Source organism: Macaca thibetana, chromosome 8 (genome assembly GCF_024542745.1).
Source record: "Macaca thibetana thibetana isolate TM-01 chromosome 8, ASM2454274v1, whole genome shotgun sequence".
In the NCBI taxonomy this organism is placed as follows: Eukaryota; Metazoa; Chordata; class Mammalia; order Primates; family Cercopithecidae; genus Macaca; species Macaca thibetana.
In genome coordinates, this window is record NC_065585.1 from 115398089 (window position 1) to 115421184 (window position 23096).

Below are 23096 nucleotides of genomic sequence, written 5' to 3' on the forward strand. Positions count from 1 at the left end.
ATGATTTAAATATCACATCAGCAGACAGCTGTCAAATAGCCTGAGGGCAGCAACAGTTTAATGTGGCTTCATCATGTGTCTGGACAGAATTTTACATTTAATCATTGACTGCACCCTTCAGGGCTAGAACAGAATCTTCTATTAGGATGCTGCTTCATAAAAACCCCCTGGAAGATGTTACTGACTCAACTGTCATAAAACTAAAAAGTATAAATAGTTTTTTTTTTTTTAAAAAGGTAATGGGTAGGGAGGGGTGGGGAAAATAACCAATTAAAAACATCAAGTAATGTATCAGTAAAATACAGTACAATTTTAAAAGTGTGAAACATTGTGTTCTCACTTAAATTATCTTCCTTTCCACCATTCTCCCTTCTGATACCTGCCTAAAAAGAGTTCCTTCTCGGCTGGGCATGGTGGCTCACACCTGTAATCCCAGCATTTTGGGAGGCCGAGGCAGGCGGATCACCTGAGGTCAGGAGTTCGAAACCAGCCTGGCCAACATGGCGAAACCCTGTGTCTACTAAAAGTACAAAAATTAGCCGGGCACGGTGATGGGAGCCTGTAATCCCAGCTACTCAAGAGGCTGAGGCAGGAGGATCGCTTGAACCTGTGAGGCGGAGGTTGCAGTGAGCTGAGATTGCGCCACTGCACGCCAGCCTGGGTGACAAGGGTTAGACTCCATCTCAGAAAAAAAAAAAGTTCCTTCTCCACATAAACCTTGTAAGTTCAGCTTCACCAGTCAACAGTGTGTTGCCTGTAATTGGTGGAAGCTGCCACTAGGTGAACCTCCAAAGAGGCTAGGCATATTTTCTAAAGGCACAGAACAGAAAGACACAAATGATTTTCCTTTACTATGGTTTAAAACAAAAATAAATAATCTATAATTATTAAAAATCATCTGAACTAAATATCCTGGGAGACTTTTCTCCTTTGCCAATGGTTTCTTCCTAGCAAGACATCACTAATATCAAATTAAACACGTTGAGTCAGGGTGCTTAACTGCAGTCTTAGACTAACACCAATTTTCTACAGTCTCAGAATTGCTCTAAAACTTTAAGGCTGAAGCTAGACAAAAAACACTGCTGAGTAAAATCCCCATGAATCTCTCTTCCAAAATCAGAAAGTTTCTCAGCCACTTGATGCTGTATAAACACTTAGCCTTCTCATACACATTTGGCTATAATGTTTAAGTTAGCAATTAACATTTTTCTGAGCACTTTTATATCAAAATTTTACTATCTAGCTTTTGATACAGGTTTCTTTTTTATTTTTTTCTTTTCTTTTTTGAGATGGAGTCTCACTCTGTCACCCAGGCTGAGTGCAGTGGCATCATCTCAGCTCACTGCAACTTCCACCTCCCAGGTTCAGGCAATTCTCCTGCCTCAGCCTCCCAAGTAGCTGGGATTATAGGTGCCCGCCACCACGCTCGGCTAATTTTTTTGTATTTTTAGTAGAGACAGGGTTTTGCCATGTTGGCCAGGCTGGTCTTGAACTCCTGACTTCAGGTGATCTGCCCGCCTCAGCCTCCCAGAGTGCTGGGAAGACAGGCGTGAGCCACTGCGCCCAGCCTGATACAAGTTTCTTTCTAAAAGTCCAGACATAGCAAATTCTAGTTAAATCTGAATATAAAATTTAAAACCCTTTGAAATGAATTTCAGGTTTTTTTTTTTTTTTTTTTTTTTTTTTTTGGAGACAGGGTCTTACTCTGTTGCCTAGGCTGGAGCACAATGGAGCAATTACATCTTACTGCAGCCACGACCTCCCAGGCTCAAGTGATTCTCCCACCTCAGACTCCTGAGCAGCTGGGACTATAGGCATGTGCCACTTTGCCTGGCTAATTTTTAAAGTGTTTTTATTTTTTGGTAGAGATGGGGGTTTCACCATGTTTCCCAGGCTGGTCTTGAACTCCTAGGTTCAAGCAATCTACCTGCCATGGCCTCCCAAAGTGCTGGGATTATACACGTGAGCCACTGTGCTGGCTGAATTAAAGGTTTTCGAATAAATATATGAAGCTGTTTTACTAGAACACAGCTATTAGACTGTTGTTATGTGCTAAGTGTCCTATACGAACATAAATGTGGCCTCTTGGTTTCCCGGTCTCCCATTCATCTGGGTGAGAGGAAAGAATTCAAAATGAGGCAACATTTATGAACTTTTTTGAGCTTTCTCAATAAAAAGACAATATTTATAATCCAAATTTCATGACTGGCAAATTAAATATAAACAGACAACTGACGTAAGAAGAAACACAAATAATAACCAGTTACAAGGGAAACTAGGAAAATGCAAATTAATACCCTTAATTAAATAAAATAAAAATACTACAAAGCACCCAATTCTGTAGAGGTTGTGATAAAACCAGTAAATGTTTACTCTAAACTGGTATAATCCCTTTGGAAAGCCATATCAATATTCACAGCAAAAGCTGTAACATTTATTTATTTTCCCCTTGTTCCAGAAAGGATTTAGGAAGTATAATAATAATGAAAAAAATGCTTAGATCCTTTACCACGGGAAATCCTTCGCCCAGATTATACTACTCTAAGAGATTACTTCACCAGCAGTAGAAAATTCTATGTACGTGAATTTTAGCTGTAGTGGAGGCCAGGATAATTACATTTAAAAAAGGAAGAAGAAATCAAAGAAACCTGGAAGCAATCTAAACGTCTAACAAGGCGAACAGTTTACTGAAAAATACAAATTAAAATTGCAGAGTACTATTCTGCCATTAAGTTTATAACCATGAAGATTATTCTAAATCCTTAAGAAATGCAACACGAAAGTGCCAATGGCAAATTTGCCAGTGTATAAAATATACTGGTATGTAAAGATGCACTCCAACTTTGTAAGGAAATTTCTGGAAAAATAATGTTAACTTGTTATTAATACATATATTGAAAGTGGTTTAGTTCTACAGAGAAAACATTATTTTGCTCATGTAAATAGAATATTTTATGGCTAGAAATCAGGAAGAAACATAAGATCTGGATAATTAGTAATATTCTACAGACCGTTGGTGGGGGGGGGAGTATAAAATCACATGATCAAAAGGGAAGTGTATGAGATCATGGAGTGGTGGTACACAGCAGAAACACAAGATGTAATACATTGACTAGAACGTGAAATCTCATATGCTACCTCAGCACTGCATAAGCCTAGTCTAAAATTTCAGTAGTTTCAGTGGCTGTTGAGAATAAAAAGCAAGTTCCAATACAAAATAAATCTGAATCATTTTTCAATGTGGTATATACAAAGAAAATGTGGAGATAAAAATGGGTAAAAAGGAAGTAGCAAAATATAATAAATATGAATGAGGTCTTATGCAGGCAGTCACAGTAATAGTTTAGTAAACACTCAATGCAAAACATAAAGTAACATAATGCATCTCAAGGAATTCTCCCCATGCTTACAAAAAAGTAAATGCTTTATTGAACCTCAGTCCACAGTAAGCTGCATTTAAAAAAAAAATGAATTCTAACAGAAACATGTTTAACAACAAGTATCATAGTTACATATCAAAAGCACCAAAACTACATAACAAATAAGAATAAAACAAAATGGAAAATATTATGAAGATATTAGTCTTTGTGCTAAAAAAAATCTAGCAAACGATCATATTCACAGTTAACTACATTATCAGTCCTAAAGCATAAAAACCTGACATCACAGCTAGACTCTGGATGACTCTCTTCACCAATGGCATTACTATGTTAGGAGCTGAGTCACCACAATCTTCAAACAATAAACTGCCCTCAGACTCATTGAGGACATTACTAATTCCACATTTTGAAAGAGATTGCACTACTGCCTCTTGTTTTACATTATTCCATTATATTTTAATCCACCCACCTATGTGTGAAGTAAGAGTGTCACTTCGAAATTGTAAGCCTACATCCACCTGTGCCACTCCTCACTCATAAGCTCCGTAAGTGATGTATTGATAGAGGAATATATGTGACAGTTGGGCCTCCTGAAATCAGAGCTTGTGGACTCTCCTATGGGCCAATTCTCCCTAGGAGAAGTGTAACGGGGTCGTATCAGAAGAACTGAGAACAGCCAGGTTTCCTTAACAGGCCTTATATGTTGCTTATTAATAATGTCATGGCTTTCTTATCATATGACCTTTTGGTTGTATCATGTAAGTGTTCTCCACTCTTCCTGTCATCACTCCTTTACATTTTTCCTATAGAGACTATATCTGCTGCCCTCGTTTTCTTCAAGTCTTTATTTTCTCAGTTGTTGGTAGGCCAGGATAATGTCCCATAGTGGTATTTAAAAGTCTATAAAATTAAGCTTTTAATGGTATAGCAATGTCTCCGCTGCTTTTGACTTACTGGTTACAGCAGAAAGAAATTTAAGCTGAAAATGAAGGGAGAAAATGCAAATTCTTCATCTGATTGCCTGTGAGATCCATGCCTTGTTACTTTTGGTATTTCTGGATGTGAAATTGCTAACTATTTTGTGCTATCTGTTGCCATGCTCTGCGGCTGAGAAGCCGCAGCTTTACTGCTCTCTGGTTGCTTGAGTCAGTTATAACACATGCAAATCATCTTTCTTTTGTCTCTGTGAATGCTATTTACTGCATCTTTGTTGTCTATTGTATTAATTTGGATTCTGAAACAATCACAAAGTTACACAAAAAGTCCCAAGTGCAGTACAAATAATTATTTTCCTGAACTATTTGAAAGTTAATTTGCAAATAAGATGTCCCAACGCCCTGAGAATACTTTAAATATTTCCTACAAGGATATTCTCTTATACAACTACAAAAGAACCATCAAAATGAGGAAGTTAACATGGATACTTCACCAGTGTCTAATCCTAGACCCCATGTGAGTTTCACCAGTGTCCCAATAAAGTCCTTTACAGTCAAAGGACCCAGTTCAGAACCTTGTATTTAATTGTCATGTCTGCATAGTCTCCTTCAGGTTGGAACTCTTTTCTTGATCCTGATACTTTTGAAGATTACGGGCCAGTTATGTTTTAGAATGTTCCTCAATTTTGTTTTGTCTAAGGTTTCCTGACTATTGGATTCAGATCGTGAAGTTCTGGCTGAGTAACAGAGAAGTGATGCTATGTTCTCATACCCTCTATCAGGCGGCCCAGAATTGAGATTTGTCCTATTACTGATAATGTTCACTTTGATCAGCTGCCAGGTTTTCCCACTATTAGGTTATTTTCTTTCACTCTGTAATTGTTACGTATGGTGGGGCAGATACTCTCAAACTATGTACAGTCGGTAGTCGGTTCTAGTTCTGTTAGCAGGCAGTAAGTAGTTACATTCTACAAAGTGTCACCAACACACTTTACAATTGAACACTGAGCAATTGCTCCTAGGGAAAATACCAGGTTAGGTTCCTGTGAGGTCCTGGTCACAATATTTTTGTCGACTCATTAATACATAACCTTGTTGTATGTGTGTTTCTGTTTAAACACAACTTACATATACTGTTGATTCATGAACACTGAACTCATGGCCAACAGCACATCACTCATGCCTGAACAAAGCTTACATAACATGTATTCTCACCAGAAGGCACGTCACGGCCTTCTTGCACTCAGGAGCAATAGCCAGCACTTCAGTACTATGCTTGGGGGCCACACTAAACAGCAAATCCTCAACAAACTGCATAAAACTTTGAAAAACATGGCATGAAACAGACTGCAAAAAGGACACTGGCTCTCAGTGTGAGCGCTGAAATGAGAAGGCAGAGCGCCACCTGTTTGACCTCAGCTGGTGATATGCTGGGCAACTCAAATTTTTCATGCTAAGCATGCCCAAGAATGACTGTGAAAATGCCAGTATTGGAGTTGAGTCACAAATGAATTTTAGTGAGTAGGAAAATTTGCAAATAAGGAATCTGAGAATGATGAAGACTGACTGCAAATATTATGTTTCTGAATCACACAATTTATTAATTATGTATATTGGTATAAACTTGTGGATTCCTATTTTATTCAGCTGGTTACAATCTGTTAGTATCAATATTTATTTTGATGCTCAAATTGTCCCAGATTTGGCCAATGGGAGCCCTTTAAGCCAGCTTCCCCTTTCTTCTTTGAACATTTCCTTACTTTTTGGCACAAGATGCTCCTTTTAGTAATGGAGAGCATTTAGAGACCAAGATCTGGAAATCAGCTGTGCTCACTCGAAACTAGGTGCACTCACTGCTATAAACACAAACACACACACACACACACACACACTCTATATTTACAGTTGTCCCTCAGTATCCAAAGGAGATTGGTTCCAGGACTCCCAAAGATACCAAAACCCATGGATGCTCAAGTCCCTCATATAAAATGGTGTAGTATTTGCATATAACCTATGCACATCCTCCTGTATACTTTAAATCACTTCTAGATTACTTTTTTTTTGAGATGGAGTTTCACTCTTGTCACCCAGGTTGGAGTGCAATGGCATGATCTCTGCTCATTGCAACCTCCGCCTCCCGAGTTCAAGTGATTCTCCTGCCTCAGCCTCCCGAGTAGCTGGGATTACAGGCACCTGCCACCACGCCCAGCTAATTTTGGTATTTTTAGTAGAGACAGGGTTTCACCATCTTGGCCAGGCTGGTCTCGAACTCTTGACCTCAGGTAATCCACCCACCTTGGCCTCCCAAAATGCTGTCATTGCAGGTGTGAGCCATCGCGCCTGGCCTCTAGATTACTTACTGATATCTAATACACTGTAAGTACTATAACTAGTTGTTATACTGTATTGTTTAGGGAGTAATGACCAGAAAAAAAATCTGTACATGTTCAGTACAGATGCAACAACCACTCACTGTTTTTTCTGAGTATTTTCCATCTGCAGTTGGTTGAATATGAAGAATGCAGAATCTGAGGATATGGAGGGCTGACTGTATTGTTATTCATTACATTTACACTTATTTCTACAACTACCTAAACGTTGGAAACTATGAGTTCACACCAATATCTTCTATTCCAAAACACCACAATGCTCACAGTAATTTTCCCCTTTTTCAACATTTGTAATTGACTTCTAAGATAACAAAAAAACCTAGCACCCATTATCATTAATATATCTGCCAAATAGATTAACTCCCCATAAGTAACTGGCCTTTTCTTGCTGTCTCCTCTTCTGCATATACCCCCAACCCACCCCTAGAGGATGTACAGCTCTGACATCCTGTACCAGATCTGCCCTTGGTGGGAATGAACGCCCTTTTCGTCACATTCTGACTTCAACAGCCTGCACCACGCCTCTGCCTCCTGCATGTGAATGAGTGACCTTCTCACCCTGCTCTGGACCGCTGTGGCTCCCTGCCTCCTGTACGTGGACACCTACACTGCTCTGCGCCACCTAATGTCTTTTGGACTCAATTGCTTCAGAAGGGTTGAACAACAAGGGGAAGGGCCACGCAAGCAATTTCAACAGTTGATTTTTCTATTAAAATCTCCTTAGTATTCTTAGGTGTATTTTTAAAAATAAAGATCATATAGGCAATTTAGATCCTGGAGTTTGGCCAATGATTTTAAAACTGAGAAATCAGTATGCAGCAGAAGTATCATGTAAATGTCCTTTGACCTGCAAGTAAGTCTGTTACTTTATATCCTTGATAATTTTCCTTAAGTAGTTAATTCTGCTTGTTTCCAGTGTTCACTGCTTTACATGATCAGTCACACAGTTTCTGTGCTCAGTGAAGTCCTGCTCTAGCAGCTGACTGTAATGCATTTGCAGTCTCCTTCTGGCCTTGCATTTGTCATACTGGAGCCTGGGTAGCTTTTGGCAGGGTGGTGAGAACGTGTGTGTGGGAATCGGCTTTGTTAGGATTGTAGGTACACAGAAAATTTTACGGCTTCTAAAATTTTTCTGTGAAGTTATGTTATGTTTCTAGTATGTACGTATGTATGTATGTATAAATAGGCAAATAAGGTTCCTGATTGTAAATGAGATCTTACTTTCTCTTTCCTAGGAAGAAGGCAGTTCAGATTATTTTATTTTCTTCATGCCATCAGAAATACGTCGCTTTTCCTCTATATTTACATTAATATCTGTAAAGAGTGATCGTTGCTACTCTTTTTCTTTCAGAGGCTCTAGAACACAGATTGCACACATGGCCACACTTCTTATGCTCACACCCATTACTGCATCTAGACAGAAGCAGACCTGGAAGAGGAAACACTGAACTAGACCATAAGCTGCTGGGAAGCAAGCACCATGCCGACTGACCGTCATGGCTCCATCTCCAGGCTCATGAATGAATGGGTAGATAAATAAATATGATATTGGCAAAGTGGCTTAGACATGCTATGATTTCCATCCCTCTCTATTTACAGATAGCATTCCAGTTACCTTATTTCCATTAAAAAATCCAAAACCCTTAATATGAAATCAGACTATTTCCATGAGAAATGGTGAACAGACTAGTCACCAACTATTTTAGGAATAAAAGATAACACACTACCTCTGCACTCGGTACACTCGAGTCCATGGAGGCACGAGGGCTAGGATCCGAGCCACCAATTCGACCAGGTCACTAGGAGAGTAACTCTTATATCTTCCTGATTTCCAAAGCTCATAAAGCCCGGTCCCACGAATCACCAGGGTAGGATAGAGTTTCAGACCATCGGGACGAAAAGCAGGGTTCTCAAAAAACTCCTGTGAATAGAGAACAGAAAATGACTTCTCCATTAGTTATGCAGAGATCACCCAGGGTGAAATCTCAACCCTTGGACAGCTTCTCTGGCAAACCCTGTAGGCCCTGGGGCAGCCTTTGCTTCTGACCAGGTAGGGCATAAGACAGAACAGAAACTCCTTGTTTCTGTAGCCTCACTGGGGCAAAGCAAGTGTGTGCTGGACTGCACCAGGCCCTCACGATTCCAGCCTGTCTCCTGCACAATCTCATCTCATGCCACCCCTCACCATCTTGCCTTTCCAGCCCTGCAGAGGCAATTTCCTTTGTCTGGAAAATTCATCAATTTTTCTTTATCTAGCGAATCTTCAGGTCTCAGTTTGAACACCACTTCTTCAGAGAGGCCCTTCTGACCTTCAAATACTAGCTGTCCCACTCAAAAAAAAAAAAAAAATCCCATTGAACCCAGTATTACCTCCTTCTTATCACCACATGACAATTTATTCAATGTCTGCCTTCACTTCTAGAGTATATCTTCCTTTAATAATGGAATATACTTAATTGTTTAAACATTTCAAAAGTTGTGACAGAGATCATCTGGCTTACAAAATTTAAAATGTTTACTATAGGGTCCTTTAGAGGAAAAGTTTGCTGATCCCTGAATATGACTACTTTGTCCCTAAGCCAACTGGCACCAGTCCTATCCTGGCCTACACGTCGTCCATTTGTTATCCGGACACGGAGCAATACATCTAACTCATCTACTTTTGCCACATTCATTTCTTATATTGTATCACCCCAGCTGGCTGCTTTCTTTCTTTATTTTGGGATGTAGCAATGAGACACCAGGCATTCTCCTTTCCATGACTTGGCAATGATAATTTGTTCTAATCTTGTTTTGCATAATATATTTTGGAGAAATGAAAGTGGACTCAACACAGTCCCCTCTCACTCCCACCTTTGCAGGAGTATCTACTCAGCTGGCAGAGCTCTATCTTGTAAACTGGGAAAAATCCTTTTTATCTTTGCCACATCATTCTTACAAAGCTCTTCATTGTTAAACTTGCTTTACAAAGAAATGTAACGATAGACCCTTCCATCTCTCATTGACATCTATCATGTTCTTAAATGCTGTATTCTTTATGTACTATTCAGTTTCAGAGATCTTCTTCTGTAATTGTGTGATTTTCCTATAATATTTGTATTTTAAAGAATCATCAGGTCTTTAATAAATATTCTGCAGCCTTTCCACAAAGAGCACATATGGAAGCCATTGTCCACCCAGTCTGAATCCACATTTGAACATGGGATTTAGAAAGGTACTTCTGGTGCTTGTATAATAAGTTTCGGAGACATATGGACTGATACATTCCTTTGGAAAGAATGAAAATTGATTGGTTCTCAATTTTTGGTTACACTAGAGAATTAAAACAAGTGTTTCTTTTCTTTCCCTCCAAAACCACACTAAAGTAACAGGGGCCAGGCGCGGTGGCTCACACCTGTAATCCCAGCACTTTGGGAGGCTGGGGCAGGCGAATCACCTGAGGTCAGGAGTTCGAGACCAGCCTGGCCAACATGGTGAAACCCCGTCTCTACCAAAAATACAAAAATTAGCTGGATGTGGTGGTGCGGGCCTATAATCCCAGCTATTCAGGAGGCTGAGGCACAAGAATCGCTTGAACACAGGAGGCGGAGGTTGCAGTGAGCCAAGATCTTGCCACTGCACTCCAGCCTGGGTGACAGAGCGAGACTCCGTCTCAAAAGAAAAAAAAAGAAAAGGAACAGGAAAGAATTTTTTAAAAAGTATAAACCCAGAATAACAAAGAGGACTAGAAAGGAGGCAAGGATGAGACCCAAGATGGCAACAAATTCTTCAAAGACAGAAACTAGGAAGGCTTGTGAATGACTTTGCAAGTAAAGAAAACAGCAAAAGGAGACAGAAACGAAAGCCCTGTTCAATTGCACTGCCGAGTCTCAGAAAGGCTCACGGATCAGAGGTACCAAGAACTGGGCAGGACAGAGGAGAGATATGGAAATAAAAACAGGGGTACTGGATCAAGTGTGTACATAGAGGGAATTATCTGTTAACCCTTAGCCTTTCCTGAACAGGGAGATGAGAACGTTTAGTCCCTGGAGAAACTGGAAAGCCTCCGGGCTCTGAGATTCCAAGTACAAAGGAAAGTCTAGATGAAGACCAAGGCTGAAAACAGGGAAAAGCCAGCACATAGACTGGTGGACTCTCCGCCCCACTCTCTGGATGTCAGCAACCAACTTCCTGAGATATACCCAGGCCACCCAGCCCAAAGCAGGAAGTTGGAGAGTTCATCTCTGGATGAATCAAATGGCTCTACATAAGAGTTCACCATACTGACATTTAGGAATAACCTAAAGAAAGGAGAGCTTATTGCTAAAAGAACGTTCTTCAGTGAAGCATGCCTGCAAGCTAGGCACACAGGCCTTGCCATCCAGTTTTTCAATCCCCTACTCTTAAAAGCATAAGAAATTGCTTTAGGCCAGGCGCAGTAGCTCATGCCTGTAATCCCGGCGCTTTGGGAGGCTGAGGCGGGTGGATAATGAGGTCAGGAGTTCGAGACCAGCCTGGTCAACATGGTGAAACCACGTCTCTACTAAAAATACAAAAAATTAGCCAGGTGTGATGGCAGTCACCTGTAATCCCAGCTACTTAGGAGGCTGAGGCAGGAGAATTGCTTGAATCCGGGAGGCAGAGGCTGCAGTGAGCTGATATTGCGCCATTGTACTCCAGCCAGGCGACAGTGCAAGACTCCGTCTCAAAAAAAAAAAAAGGGGGGGGCATAAGAAATTGACTGAAGATCATCATAAACTTGGGGAAAGCCTAGGACATTAAGGGGCCAACCAAAACAAAAAGGAAAAAAGGAAACAGAGGCATTGCATAAAGAAAAATAAAATGTATAAAAAATATCTGTAATAAATTTCTTCAGAGATAAGATAAATTACAGCCACAATACAAGACCAAGGTGCTATAGAAAACTGAGAAACCAATTGTAGTTTTAAATTTCACTTCTTTGAAGATTAATTACTTTGAGAACTTTTTGACAGGTCTATTGGCTATTTGAATATTCTCTTTTGTGAAATGCTTGTTCAAGTTTTTTGCCCATTTTCCTACTATTTGTCTCTTATCAATTTCTAAAAATTATTTATTTTAAAACAATTTAATTTGTAGAGAATTCTTCTCTAGAAAGAACTCATATTTTTCATTTTAGCTCCCTTCTGTTACTCTTTACTAGGACGCAGTTAGAAAAGAAATATGATCCACTCATATTCCCTGTGTGTTTCCCTGCAAAGATTACAAACAAGCAAATAAATGTTTACAGGAAGGGTAGTCCTTGCAATATTATTACTGAACTATTCCTTATGTTGAAGCCACCAAGGAAAATACATAGCAAGACTCAGCTGTTTGCTATGGCTTGCTACAGTATGAAACATACTATATTTTTCAGGAGCACTTACACTTTATGAGTTCTGGCTATCCTACTGGTCCACCTAGGAGCTGTGCTAAAGAAAAGTGTGTTTCACACTTGGACATAGGGCAGGGAACATCATACCCTGGGGCCTGTCATGGGATGGGTAGCAGGCAGAGGGATAGCATTAGGAGAAATACCTAATGTAAATGACAAGTTGACGGGTGCAGCACACCAACATGGCACATGTATACATATGTAACAAACCTGCATGTTGTGCACATGTACCATAGAACTTAAAAGTATAATAATAATAATAATAACAATAATAATAATATGTGTTTCAGGTGCCTTTTTGGCCTGGAGTCTGAGCACCTGGCTATTAGTTACTGAGGGGAGGATACCAGACTCACAATCTATTACACAGCCAGTGTGGGGGAATTACGAAGAGGGATATCTTTGAATTAATGTTATCTCATAAACAGGTCCTCAGGTGCAGTTCACCAACTTAAAAAATAATAAAAGTAAACTTCTTGAGAGGAAAGAATTATTAACTTCACAAATAAGACATGGTGAACTGCATTTTTCTAAACAGAGCAAATTAAAAGTACTTTTATAGATGAAATAACTTGACAAATATTGTCATCGCCTTCAATAAAAGGATATCCCTAAAACACACTTGCCCTATCTGAGAATCTGAAGAAAAACTAAAGGCCTGACCAATCTCATTTCCCACAACAAAGTTAACATGGATCAAGAAACTGTGAGGGTTAAAATAACAACAATAAAACAACCTAGAGTGAAAATTCAAAGAACAGAAAGGCAGTTCTAAGCTTAGAAGCATTTGAAGAAAAAACAAAAAAAAAGATCGACTTAATGGAAGCACAACTAAAAGGTTAATAATAGGTTAAGTAAAATATTTAAAACAAATATAAAAAACAATGAGTCCATAATCTCCTTACCTAAAAAGTTCACATAAACTATTATTAAAAATATTCTTATCCCAATAGAGTAACGAGTCAGAGGATAAAAACACACAACTCCAAAAAGATGAAAGAAATGTAATTAGTAAATACAAACTTGAAAAATGTATTATCACAATTTCAAAATGCAAGTTAAAATGGCACTTTTCTCGATCAGACTAGCAAAGAGTAAAATATATGTACATATGTATGTGTGCATGTATAAGCATACATAGAAAATAAACAGGAGAGAATTATTTGTGAAGAAAAACTCTGCTGAAATGAGTGTAAATTGTTATAACTCTCTGCAAAGCAACTTATTAATAGAGTGACAGTCTTAAAATGTTTCTACCTTTACCTGATAATTCTACTCCATGGAATTTATCATAAACAGATAAACCGAAATACGACAAAAAATTATACACATAAACTCATTTACCTGCAGTGTTTTTTAAATAATATTAAAAAACCAGTAATACCTTATTCTGAAAAACTTGCAAGGGGTTAAGCAAGATATAGCATATTAAATTAAAAAGCCATTTAAATATGTTAACATGTTAACAGAGACCATGCTACAACATGGATAAACATTTGTTATAATGTTAAGTGAAAAAACTTTTACAATAATTTCCTATGTCATACATATTTGTATGTCTGTGTTATATATGCAGAGACAACCTCACCCTCAAAAAAGTCTAAGCATAGAAAAATCTTGGAAAGAACCCATTAAAATGTTAAGAGTTTTGTCTGATGGGGCTGTGGGTGATGTCCCTTACCCTACTGTGTTTCCAGTATTCTATAATAAGGATGCATTTCTTTAACAATGGAAAACATCAGTAAACAGGCAACAAGAGCAGATGGGATAAGAAACATGCAGAGGCATTCTGAATGCGCCTGGCTGAAGCCACACTTACTGTGAACTGTTCAATGTCTCTTTCTAGTCCCACATTTGGCAGGTCAGGCATCATATGGGCCACCACTTTGAAACCGGAATCTTTGGCCAGGTGAAATGACTCACACACTGCCTTCACAGTGTGGCCCCTAAGGAAAGAAAATCACTACCTGTGAAAATCACTACCTATTTGTGTAAATGGGTGACAAAGTTAACACAAGGAACAGGGGGAAAACAATCTCTGAGACAGGTAACAGAAATTCCATAACCAAAATCATATGGCTGGGGGAAAAGACACCTCAGAAAGTTATTTTTTACATCCCCACCTCTCAGGAGGCCTGGAAGTAAATAACTTTATTTCTGAGATATTTCTCAGAAATTCCCTTACGCATCTACTCAAAGTCTTGAAAGTAAAGCATTGGGGTAGCAAAAGTTAATGTGTATTAAAATTATTTGGTTTAGCATCACCCGTCAAAATAAGCTTATGAATGTAAGTATCTGTATTAAATATTAAAAGCTCAAAACCATGCAGAAGCAGCAAGCTGCTATGTTCTTTCCTTTAAAGATCTTGTGAAATTATTTGTAGACAGAGAGGAAGACTGAAACCTATAATACAAAATAGATTTCACTGGTGGGTTTGGAGGAGCCTTAAAAAAACAGTAGAAAGAGAGAATGACTTAGTGAGAAGGCAGAGTCATTTGGGGTCACGTGGATAAATCATCTTAATTTAGCATTCTAGAGCCACATCCAGCAGGAAACAAGTCCTAATAATAGTTTTGGGCAACTAGACTGAAGCCTTGTGGCAATCCTTCTGCCACCAAGGTGTTCCCATTCACGGCAGAAGGATCCTAAAAACCACAGACTCCATCTCACTCTCTCAGAATGCTCCCATCCATTTCCATGACTTCAATTTCTAATCTCTTTTTGCTAATGACTTCCCAATTCCTAGGACAAGGCCAGGCCTGTCTCCTGAATTCCAAACCCAAATAACCAATACTTTAAAGCAGCACTATTTAAAATGACAGCCACTAGGCACATGTGGTTATTAAAATTTATATTTAGAAGAATTAAAATGGAAAACTTGGTTGCAAGCACAGAACATTTTGATCACTGCTGAATTGTCTATTGCCTAGTCCTGCTCTAAAGCAAACCTTCACTTGGCTATTCTACAGGTACCTGAAACTTAGTGTAGCCAAATGAAACACATGTTCTCTCCAAGCCTCCTTGACTTCCCATTCTCTCTTATCCTCACTTCCAGTCAGTCACCAGCACCACCACTCACTTCTTTCCAGGACATCGGTATTTCCTGCTTAATTTCTGTAACAGCCTCGTACCCGATCTCCCTTCCAACTTGCTCTTCTCTGACCTGCCCCTTTCACTGTAACTAAGGCATCTTTCTAAGCCACAGATATGCTCCATCACATTGTAGCTTTAAGCCTGCTGGTGGCTTGCTCCGCTGGATTAATGTCCAGCCTCCCTGGGCTGACTCTTCAGGCCCCTAATAACCAGGCCCTCTGTTTGCTTTTCAGCCTTATCTCTTATCATTCTCCTATCTCACATTCTAACCAAACTAAGCCACTCCAAATTCCCCAAATGTGCCACACACTCCCATCTCCAGGAGTTTGCTCATATGTTCCTTCTGCCTCAATCTTCCTCTTCTGCACCTGACCAACTCAGACTCTTCCATGAAGTCTCAACTCAGATGTCGTATTCTTCAGAAAGCTTCACCTTCCCCTCCATCTGCCCAGGTGTCTCTCTAGCACAGCCCTTGAAGGCTACACCACTCCACAGTTTCCCTGGTTGAAGCCTTTTCCCACATAAAAGCATCCTATTCAGTTACTCTTTCTTAAACATGATATCCATGAGATTCTTCCCCATGCTAAAAAATATTCAACAGATCTCTATTCCTTAAGGGAAAATTCCATCCTCCTCGGCCTGGCATTCCTCTTGGTTGTTTCTAAGACGCTGATCAGTGCTTGTCTCCCTAGTTCCCCTCTGCTTCCTTCTCCTGGCACAACACCAATCACATCTACCGAAACCCTACAGAATAAAGGGGCCTTTAACATCCAACTCAACACATCCTTCCTCCGAAGCCCACCGTTACAATTCTTAGTCAATCATCTCAGCTGCCTAATAAACTCTCAATTGTCTCCCCTACTCCGCTAATTTAGCAATTAACTGTGAAGTTCCTTATACAGTTAACCTTTCACGGGCATTTTCTTTTCAACTAAAAGACATATTTCTAGAGGGAGCATAATAAAGCTCTAACAACTCTTATTTCCTTCTTTCCTTGCATTCCCGAATTTCTCAAAGTTTACAACCATGGCATCACCATACTTTTTGCTAGTTGGTATCTGCTCCACAGAAATGAATCTCTTCAACATTACTCACTCTTTTCTTTGTTCTTGGCCTTCTCTCCTGCTTTAAACTACTAACCCTGAGTCCTCTCCCCTGCTTTCTGTATGGACAAGGCTGTGTAGGACAAGAAGAGGGAGAGAGATGAGCATGTTTACAGGCTGCTGGAAAAGAGTCACTAGAGAAAAACTGAAAATGAGGGAAGGAGGAGATGGAAGTAAGAGGATAGACAGACGAAAGAACTTCGAAAAGGAGGAATACCCATACTTCTTTCCCTAAGACTGGTCAGAATGAAGAAAGGCTGGGTATGAATGTAGAGAAAACTGGTGAAGCTGGAGGAAGGCTTGTGCAAGATGACCTGCCACCATCTTACCTGTTGGTGTCTCTAGCCACATCTTCATAAACGCTCTGCACCCCAATCTCCAGCCTTGTGCAGCCATAGGTCAACATGTCACTTAAATGCCGCTTCATGCAGTAATCTGGTCTGGTCTCTATAGTAATTCCAATACACTTTGTGAGGCTTCTCTCAGAATACCTGTAGAGCGAATCTAAAATAATTAACCTGTTGCAGGTTTCAAGACATTACTCCCTCTCAAAAAAACTGCCTTCTCTCTGTCCTCCTAGCATGAGATAGTGGTAAAGAGTGTAGGCTCTGGAACCAGGCTGTCTAAGTTCAAATCCTGGCTCTGCTACTTCCTAACTATGCACATGAGGATGCTATTAACCTCTTTGTGCTTCGGTTCCTTTATCTGCAAAATGAGGATAATATACTATCTACACCTCATAGGATTGATGTGACTGAGCTAGCATAGTAATGTTATTATCATCATTATCATTATTATTCTCCTGCAGTAAGCTGCAACCATAATCTCCTTGAAAGCAGTGATTTTAACTGTGAAAACCTATTTTTCAATTCCTAGCAACCATTTTTCACATAAGTGAAAACCATCTGCATTATTTATTTCCCACTCTATATTTTTGAGTCATTTTAAATGAAAGAAAAAAAGGGGGGAGGGTATATGTAATGATTACAGGAATATTTTAGATGAAATGTCTTCTATATACACAAAAGTCTTTTCACCGAGTCTATTAATCTTAGCAATGATTTACAAAATTACCAATCACTTTTGTCTTTTACTAAAATCACGTATCAGAGTAGCAAGCACCACTTTAGATTCATGCTGTTTGAGTTAGTGGCCTTAATGCTGGCCAAAGAGGCAGAGAAGTAAGTCTCTTGCTAGCAGGGCTAGTGAAGTGAGGGGATAGGAGCTCACATTTACAGTCTTTTGTGGGCCAAGCTCTGTGCCACACACTCTAGTACTGAATCCTCCCACCAGCTCTATGAAGTGGGTCCTATTATCTCCATTTCACAAGTGGTGAAACTGAAGTTGAAAGGGAGTAAACAGCGCGTTCAAGGACACAGAGCTAATAAAATTGGAGTCAGGATCCGAAGTTGGGTCCACCTGACTTCAAAGTCCTTGCTCTGTATTCCAGTTACCACACTGTTTAGACAACTCAGCATGGACCCCAGACTTCTCTGCTTTTCAACATCTCTCAATTTTTTTTTTTTTTTTTTTGATTCGGAGTTTCACTGTGTTGCCCAGGCTGGAGTACAGTAGCACGATCTTGGCTCACTGCAACCTCCACCTCCTGGGTTCAAGCATTTCTCGTACTTCAGCCTCCCAAGTAACTAGGATTACAGGCATGTGCCACCACACTCCGCTAATTTTTTTGTATTTTTAGTAGACACGGGGTTTCACTATGTTGGCCAGGCTGGTCTCGAACTCCTGACCTCAAGTGATCCGCCTGCCTCAGCCCCCCAAAGTGCTGGGATTATGGGCATGAGCCACTGCGCCCGGCCAACATCTCTCAATTCTTAGAACCCAACCATTTTTCTTAATGCACCCTTCTACAATGTTCTCAATTTTGGGGGGAGGATGAGAGAAGCCTTAAAAAAATTGCCATTTATTTTCCTTCTTTCTGAAGAAGTTCATTGCTCTTTATTGAAAAGTAAAAATCATAACATTTCTGTAATTTTTGTAACTAATTCTGTGAGGTTCACTGTTTCATTCTTAATTGTCAATAAAAACGGGCTTATTTATTGGTAATAATAACTAAGAAAGCTAAGAATCACCAATCTAGAGAACAAATTCTCAAGTCTTTCATTCTGGACATCTGAACTCTTTTGCATTGTTTATTTCTGTATTCCGCGAGGTTTTAGGTAGGATTACCAGAGGCAACAGGACTAAAGGTAAACGAGTAGTTCAAAGTCACTAAAAGATGAAATATGAGACAGAAAAAAGGCTCAGACCTTATCAAATCTTGCCTAAGACAGGATTCAAACTAATTTGGCTTCTCTGAAACAATAGAATCATCAGGTCCTGTGCCTCTTAAACAGGTGGGTACTAAGGCACGCAGTAACAGGAGTACATGATGCCACAGAAGAGATGTAACGCACCTTTCTCTAGCATCAAGTATTGGGTTTGAGGGAAAACATTTTTCAAATAAAAATAAATATTCATATACTATGAAGAAGGCACACAATACAAAGGTTGGAAAAAGAAAAAAAAACCAGAAAGCAAAAAGTTCTAAATGACTACGTTTTTAAAGGTAAATGAGAATATCCTAGAATGAGGCATTCCAATTGGTATTTTTTAAAAACTTGCAGTTATTTCTTAACAGTGATACCATTAAGTTAGCAAGCGTAGTGGCATAATAGTAGCTTACATCACTGGGAAAAACTAGAGGGCAGGCAATTACACAAATGGGAATCTGTGTAGAGGAAAGAGAAAATTTATTAGCTAGTCTTCCTATTGCACAGAATGTCAAAGGCCCCACCAAGGACATATAGAGGACACTGCTATACAAGGTCTCTTTATAAGTCATCAGAATATAGTACAGGCCATAGAAGGAAACCTTATTCTCAAATAATAATTTAACTCCATTTCAAAAATGTCTTTCCTCAGGCAGGAAATGTCATTACCTTTTGCAGTAACAGAAATAGAGGAAGAAAAAAACAACTCAGGTTTTAAAAAGTCAATATTTTATATTTATAAAAAGGCTTTCACTACATTTCCTCTTTCCAGAATTATAGTTTCATCCGAAAAGCAATTAAACAGAAATTTGTATCAAATTTGAATGACAAAACAATGAATTTTTCCCATAGGCTTACTGTATTCTCATGAAAATTTTTGGATAATACTATATCTAATCCTACATCTCACTAAATCTAATTATTCATTTAACAGAGATGTAAACATATCAACCTAACTATTCTTTAATATGCAAATATGCACATACAGGCTTTCAACCAATCTAAGCTGATATTTTATGGCCTGCTATTAATGTGATCCCCCTGTATCACCAAGGTAGCTATCCAACAGTATGTGCCATTTAGACAGCCATCCAAAAGCATGGCTCTCCTTCAGTACCCAGTCCAACTCCCATACTCTTGGGGGCTACAAGTTCTTCCGCATGCAGCAACTCTGTCAACTTCTTGAGAGACAAAGCCAAGACTCAAAAGGGATCCTCTGATTCCAATTCTACTGCTCTTTTTGTGGTATTACAGATTCATTTTAAGCCTGTACAGCCCAACAATATGGGGCTATGTTGAATCCTACGCTTTTCTGTATGCCATAGGAATGGCACCAGCGATAAAAGATGCTAATGTTCTCTGTGAAGCATAGCTTAAGCCAAAACCTTATGCTGACAGAATTTTTAAAAATTGTGGAGCAGGGGTGAAGAGAAATGGGACAATAACCCAGGAATTTAAAAGCAAACAAAAACCAAAAGCTACCAGCCTTCAAAACAGAGCTCCAATACATTTCTCCCCCGATGACATCTTCCCAGAACCCCTCCGCCCCCAGTGAGATCTCAGCGCTCCCATTCTCAAAGCACCCTGCCCACACTACAAGTAGTCTGCCTTGTTATGTGTGGATATGTCTGTCTCTCCATCTGGACAGGAAGCCTCTGAAAGCTGGCAGTCTCAAACACGTCTAGAGGCTAAAAGGCTTCAACACTAAAAATTCTCCGTCAATTAAAAAAAATTACAAATTTGAGGAAGGAATAAATGAATTAGGCATAACTGGGAACACAGGAGGTCTCTCTTCACTCCAACAGCAGCCTCCAGATACATCTACAGTTCATCTTTCCTCTTGCAAAAAGTTAACCTTAGAAGGTGCCTAGCAGCAGGCCAGGTATTCTTCAGAAAGTAAAACTATAATAGTTCTTGTCCCAGACATGCTTAAGGATCTAGCTGGGGGGATAAGACTTACAGAAAAAAAAAAAAAGAAAGAGAGAAACGACTACAGAACAAAAAGCTAGAAGTGGCAGAAATATAAATAGATTTAGATTGTTTCTTGGGAAGCATATTTCTATTTCTGGAAAGAAGAAAGTGACCTTTTGACAAAAGCACTATCTATCATCGCCATCTCCTTGCACTAAGGGCCCAACCAGGCGGACACTGATGGAAGGAAGATAGCACACTGATTTTAAAGTCTCTTCATTATCTTCTGGAAACTATCTTTTGTTTCACTCCAAGAAGCTGTGTTATCAGACAGGGCACCTCTCATTACGAATAATTCGTGGCAGCTCCTCTTTCAAAACCTCTGTCCTTACTGCAACTGGATGTGCCTGAATCTAGTCTTGCTTAAACTCTCACAAGAACTCAAGGCTCAAGTTCCTGAAAGGCTTGCAGAACATTCCCTCTGTGGACATCCTGCAACCTCATAGTCAACCTGCTCAAACCAGACTGCACAGTAAAAAATGGTACAGAGATGAAATATTCATTTTCATTAGTCACAACATATAATCTCTTCTCCATCTATGGTCCCAAAACAATTCAGTGGAGTATACCCACTTCTTTGAATAGCCAGATTTGTTTGAATTGTTGATAACACCTCGAGTTATTGGTGTAACTCCTTGGCAGCAGCACCATGAACAAATTCCTCTTCTTAACTATCACCGTATCTTGAAAATATCTCAATAAAATTTGAAGTTCTGCCCAATGCTCTGTTAGTGATACTCTAGACTTAAATGAGTTGTTTGATGTGCTTGAGGATTTAAAAATAACTATTCCGCCCAATCTTTTTTTGAGATGGTAGTCAAGTCTGCTTCCTCGATATTGGTGGTTTTGTCATGAGGTTCTATAAATTAACCACTGCCCAACACAAAATGAAGTAACAAAGAAAAGAATTTTGATTTAAAAATGAGTACTACCTATGAAAAACCAACCTGGTGGCACTGTAGCTTACAGATTAATCAAAGACCGTTGTGCCCTATCATATTAGCTGGCAGGGCTTAAGATATATAAAAACAACCTATAACATTTTGTTTGAGGTTTGATTCTGTTCATGGCTGACAAAAACTATCATTTTGTAGTCCCCTCGTCTAGCTAAAGAACGAGCAGCAACACATTAGTAATAGAAAAGAAAAAAAGAATCACAGATATTATATTCTTTTAATATTATATCCACATTGAAATTTAAGGGTTATATACATAAAAACATAGAAAATGATTGTCAGAAAGTGGTTGCTAAATGAAGAATAACTTGTGAACATATCTTTTAGATAAAAATTCTCATTCCATTAGAAAGCTTCAAATCATAGATGACAGATATAATTTTAGAGATAATACAGTCCTACACCTCCTCATTTTTATAGATGAGGAAACTAAATCACACACACAAAATAGTGAATTAAACTAGATAATAATGCAAAATAATAATATAAATAAGTCTGGAGGCTATGTCTCCTGATTCTTAATGGAAAGTTCTTTCCACTGCATTCACTTAGCATTTACTAAGTACCAGAATTCTATGCTTAAGGCATTGTACTAGATATAAGGAGTCTTCTCCCTTTCTCTTAAGAAGACATTCCCTATTAAAGGATATAGAAAAAATACATTATAAAGAATTAGACCACAATAGTATTCATTAAAACTATTATTCTTGGCTACTGAAAACCAAAGTGAGGAGATGATTAAACTGGTAGATAGGAATCAAACCATCAGCTTAAATTGATGTATCAATAATTACAACAAATGTTAACAGACTAAACACTCCAATTAAAAGGCAGACATGAGCAAAATGGATTAAAAAAAAAAAAGACCCAATTACTGTAGACTTCTGTCTAAAGAAATGCATTTTCAAGATAAAGAAACATACGGGTGGAAAGCAAATGGATGGCAAAGGATAATACACAGGGCAAACAGTAAGCACATGAGGCTGTGACAGCTAAATTAATGCCAAGTAAACTGCAAGACCAGGGATGCAGAAGGACATCTCATGATGATAAAGAGGTAATTTCATAATGGTGAAAAGCTCATACATCAGGAAAACACAGCAATCATAGATGTGTATGCACCTAACAACAGATTTTCAAAATAATTACATTAAGTAAAAATTAATATAACTGAAGAGAGACATAGACAGTTCCTCAATCATTGTTGGAGATTTCAATCTCTTAGCAATTGACAGAACTACAAAAGAATAAAAAATAAAATCTACCTGAACACCACTACCAACCATCTTGGTTTAACTGATATTCATAGAACATGACACCCAGCAACTGAGAATATACATTCTTTACAAACATACATGGCATGTTCACCAAGAGAGACCACATATGCTGGGCCATAAAACAAGTCTCAATAAATTTTAAAACACCAAAATTATATAGAGTAGGTTCTTTGGCCAAAATGAAAATAAATTAGAAATTAATAAGATATCAAGAAAAACCTCATTGTCTGGAAATTTGTAAATTAAACACCCCATTCCTATACATTCCATGGATCAAAAATATATATATATACATATAAAGGGTATTAAGAAATATTTTGAATTGAATA

The 23096-nt window shown here is 38.8% G+C and overlaps 2 protein-coding genes across 2 annotated transcripts in view; one reads left to right on the plus strand and one right to left on the minus strand.

Moving 5' to 3' along the window:
• CCDC25 (coiled-coil domain containing 25) overlaps window positions 1-23096 on the plus strand; it is a 614024-nt gene that overhangs the window by 203401 nt on the left and 387527 nt on the right. The gene's annotated exons all lie outside the window — the stretch shown is intronic.
• The window catches only part of ELP3 (elongator acetyltransferase complex subunit 3), a 104825-nt gene that overhangs the window by 51547 nt on the left and 30182 nt on the right, over window positions 1-23096 (minus strand). The window contains exons 8-10 of the mRNA XM_050802491.1: window positions 16623-16784; window positions 13917-14043; window positions 8433-8626 (exon numbers count right to left, since the gene is read on the minus strand). Of these exons, the coding sequence (XP_050658448.1) occupies window positions 8433-8626; window positions 13917-14043; window positions 16623-16784 (483 nt within the window). The remainder of the gene's footprint in view (window positions 1-8432; window positions 8627-13916; window positions 14044-16622; window positions 16785-23096) is intronic.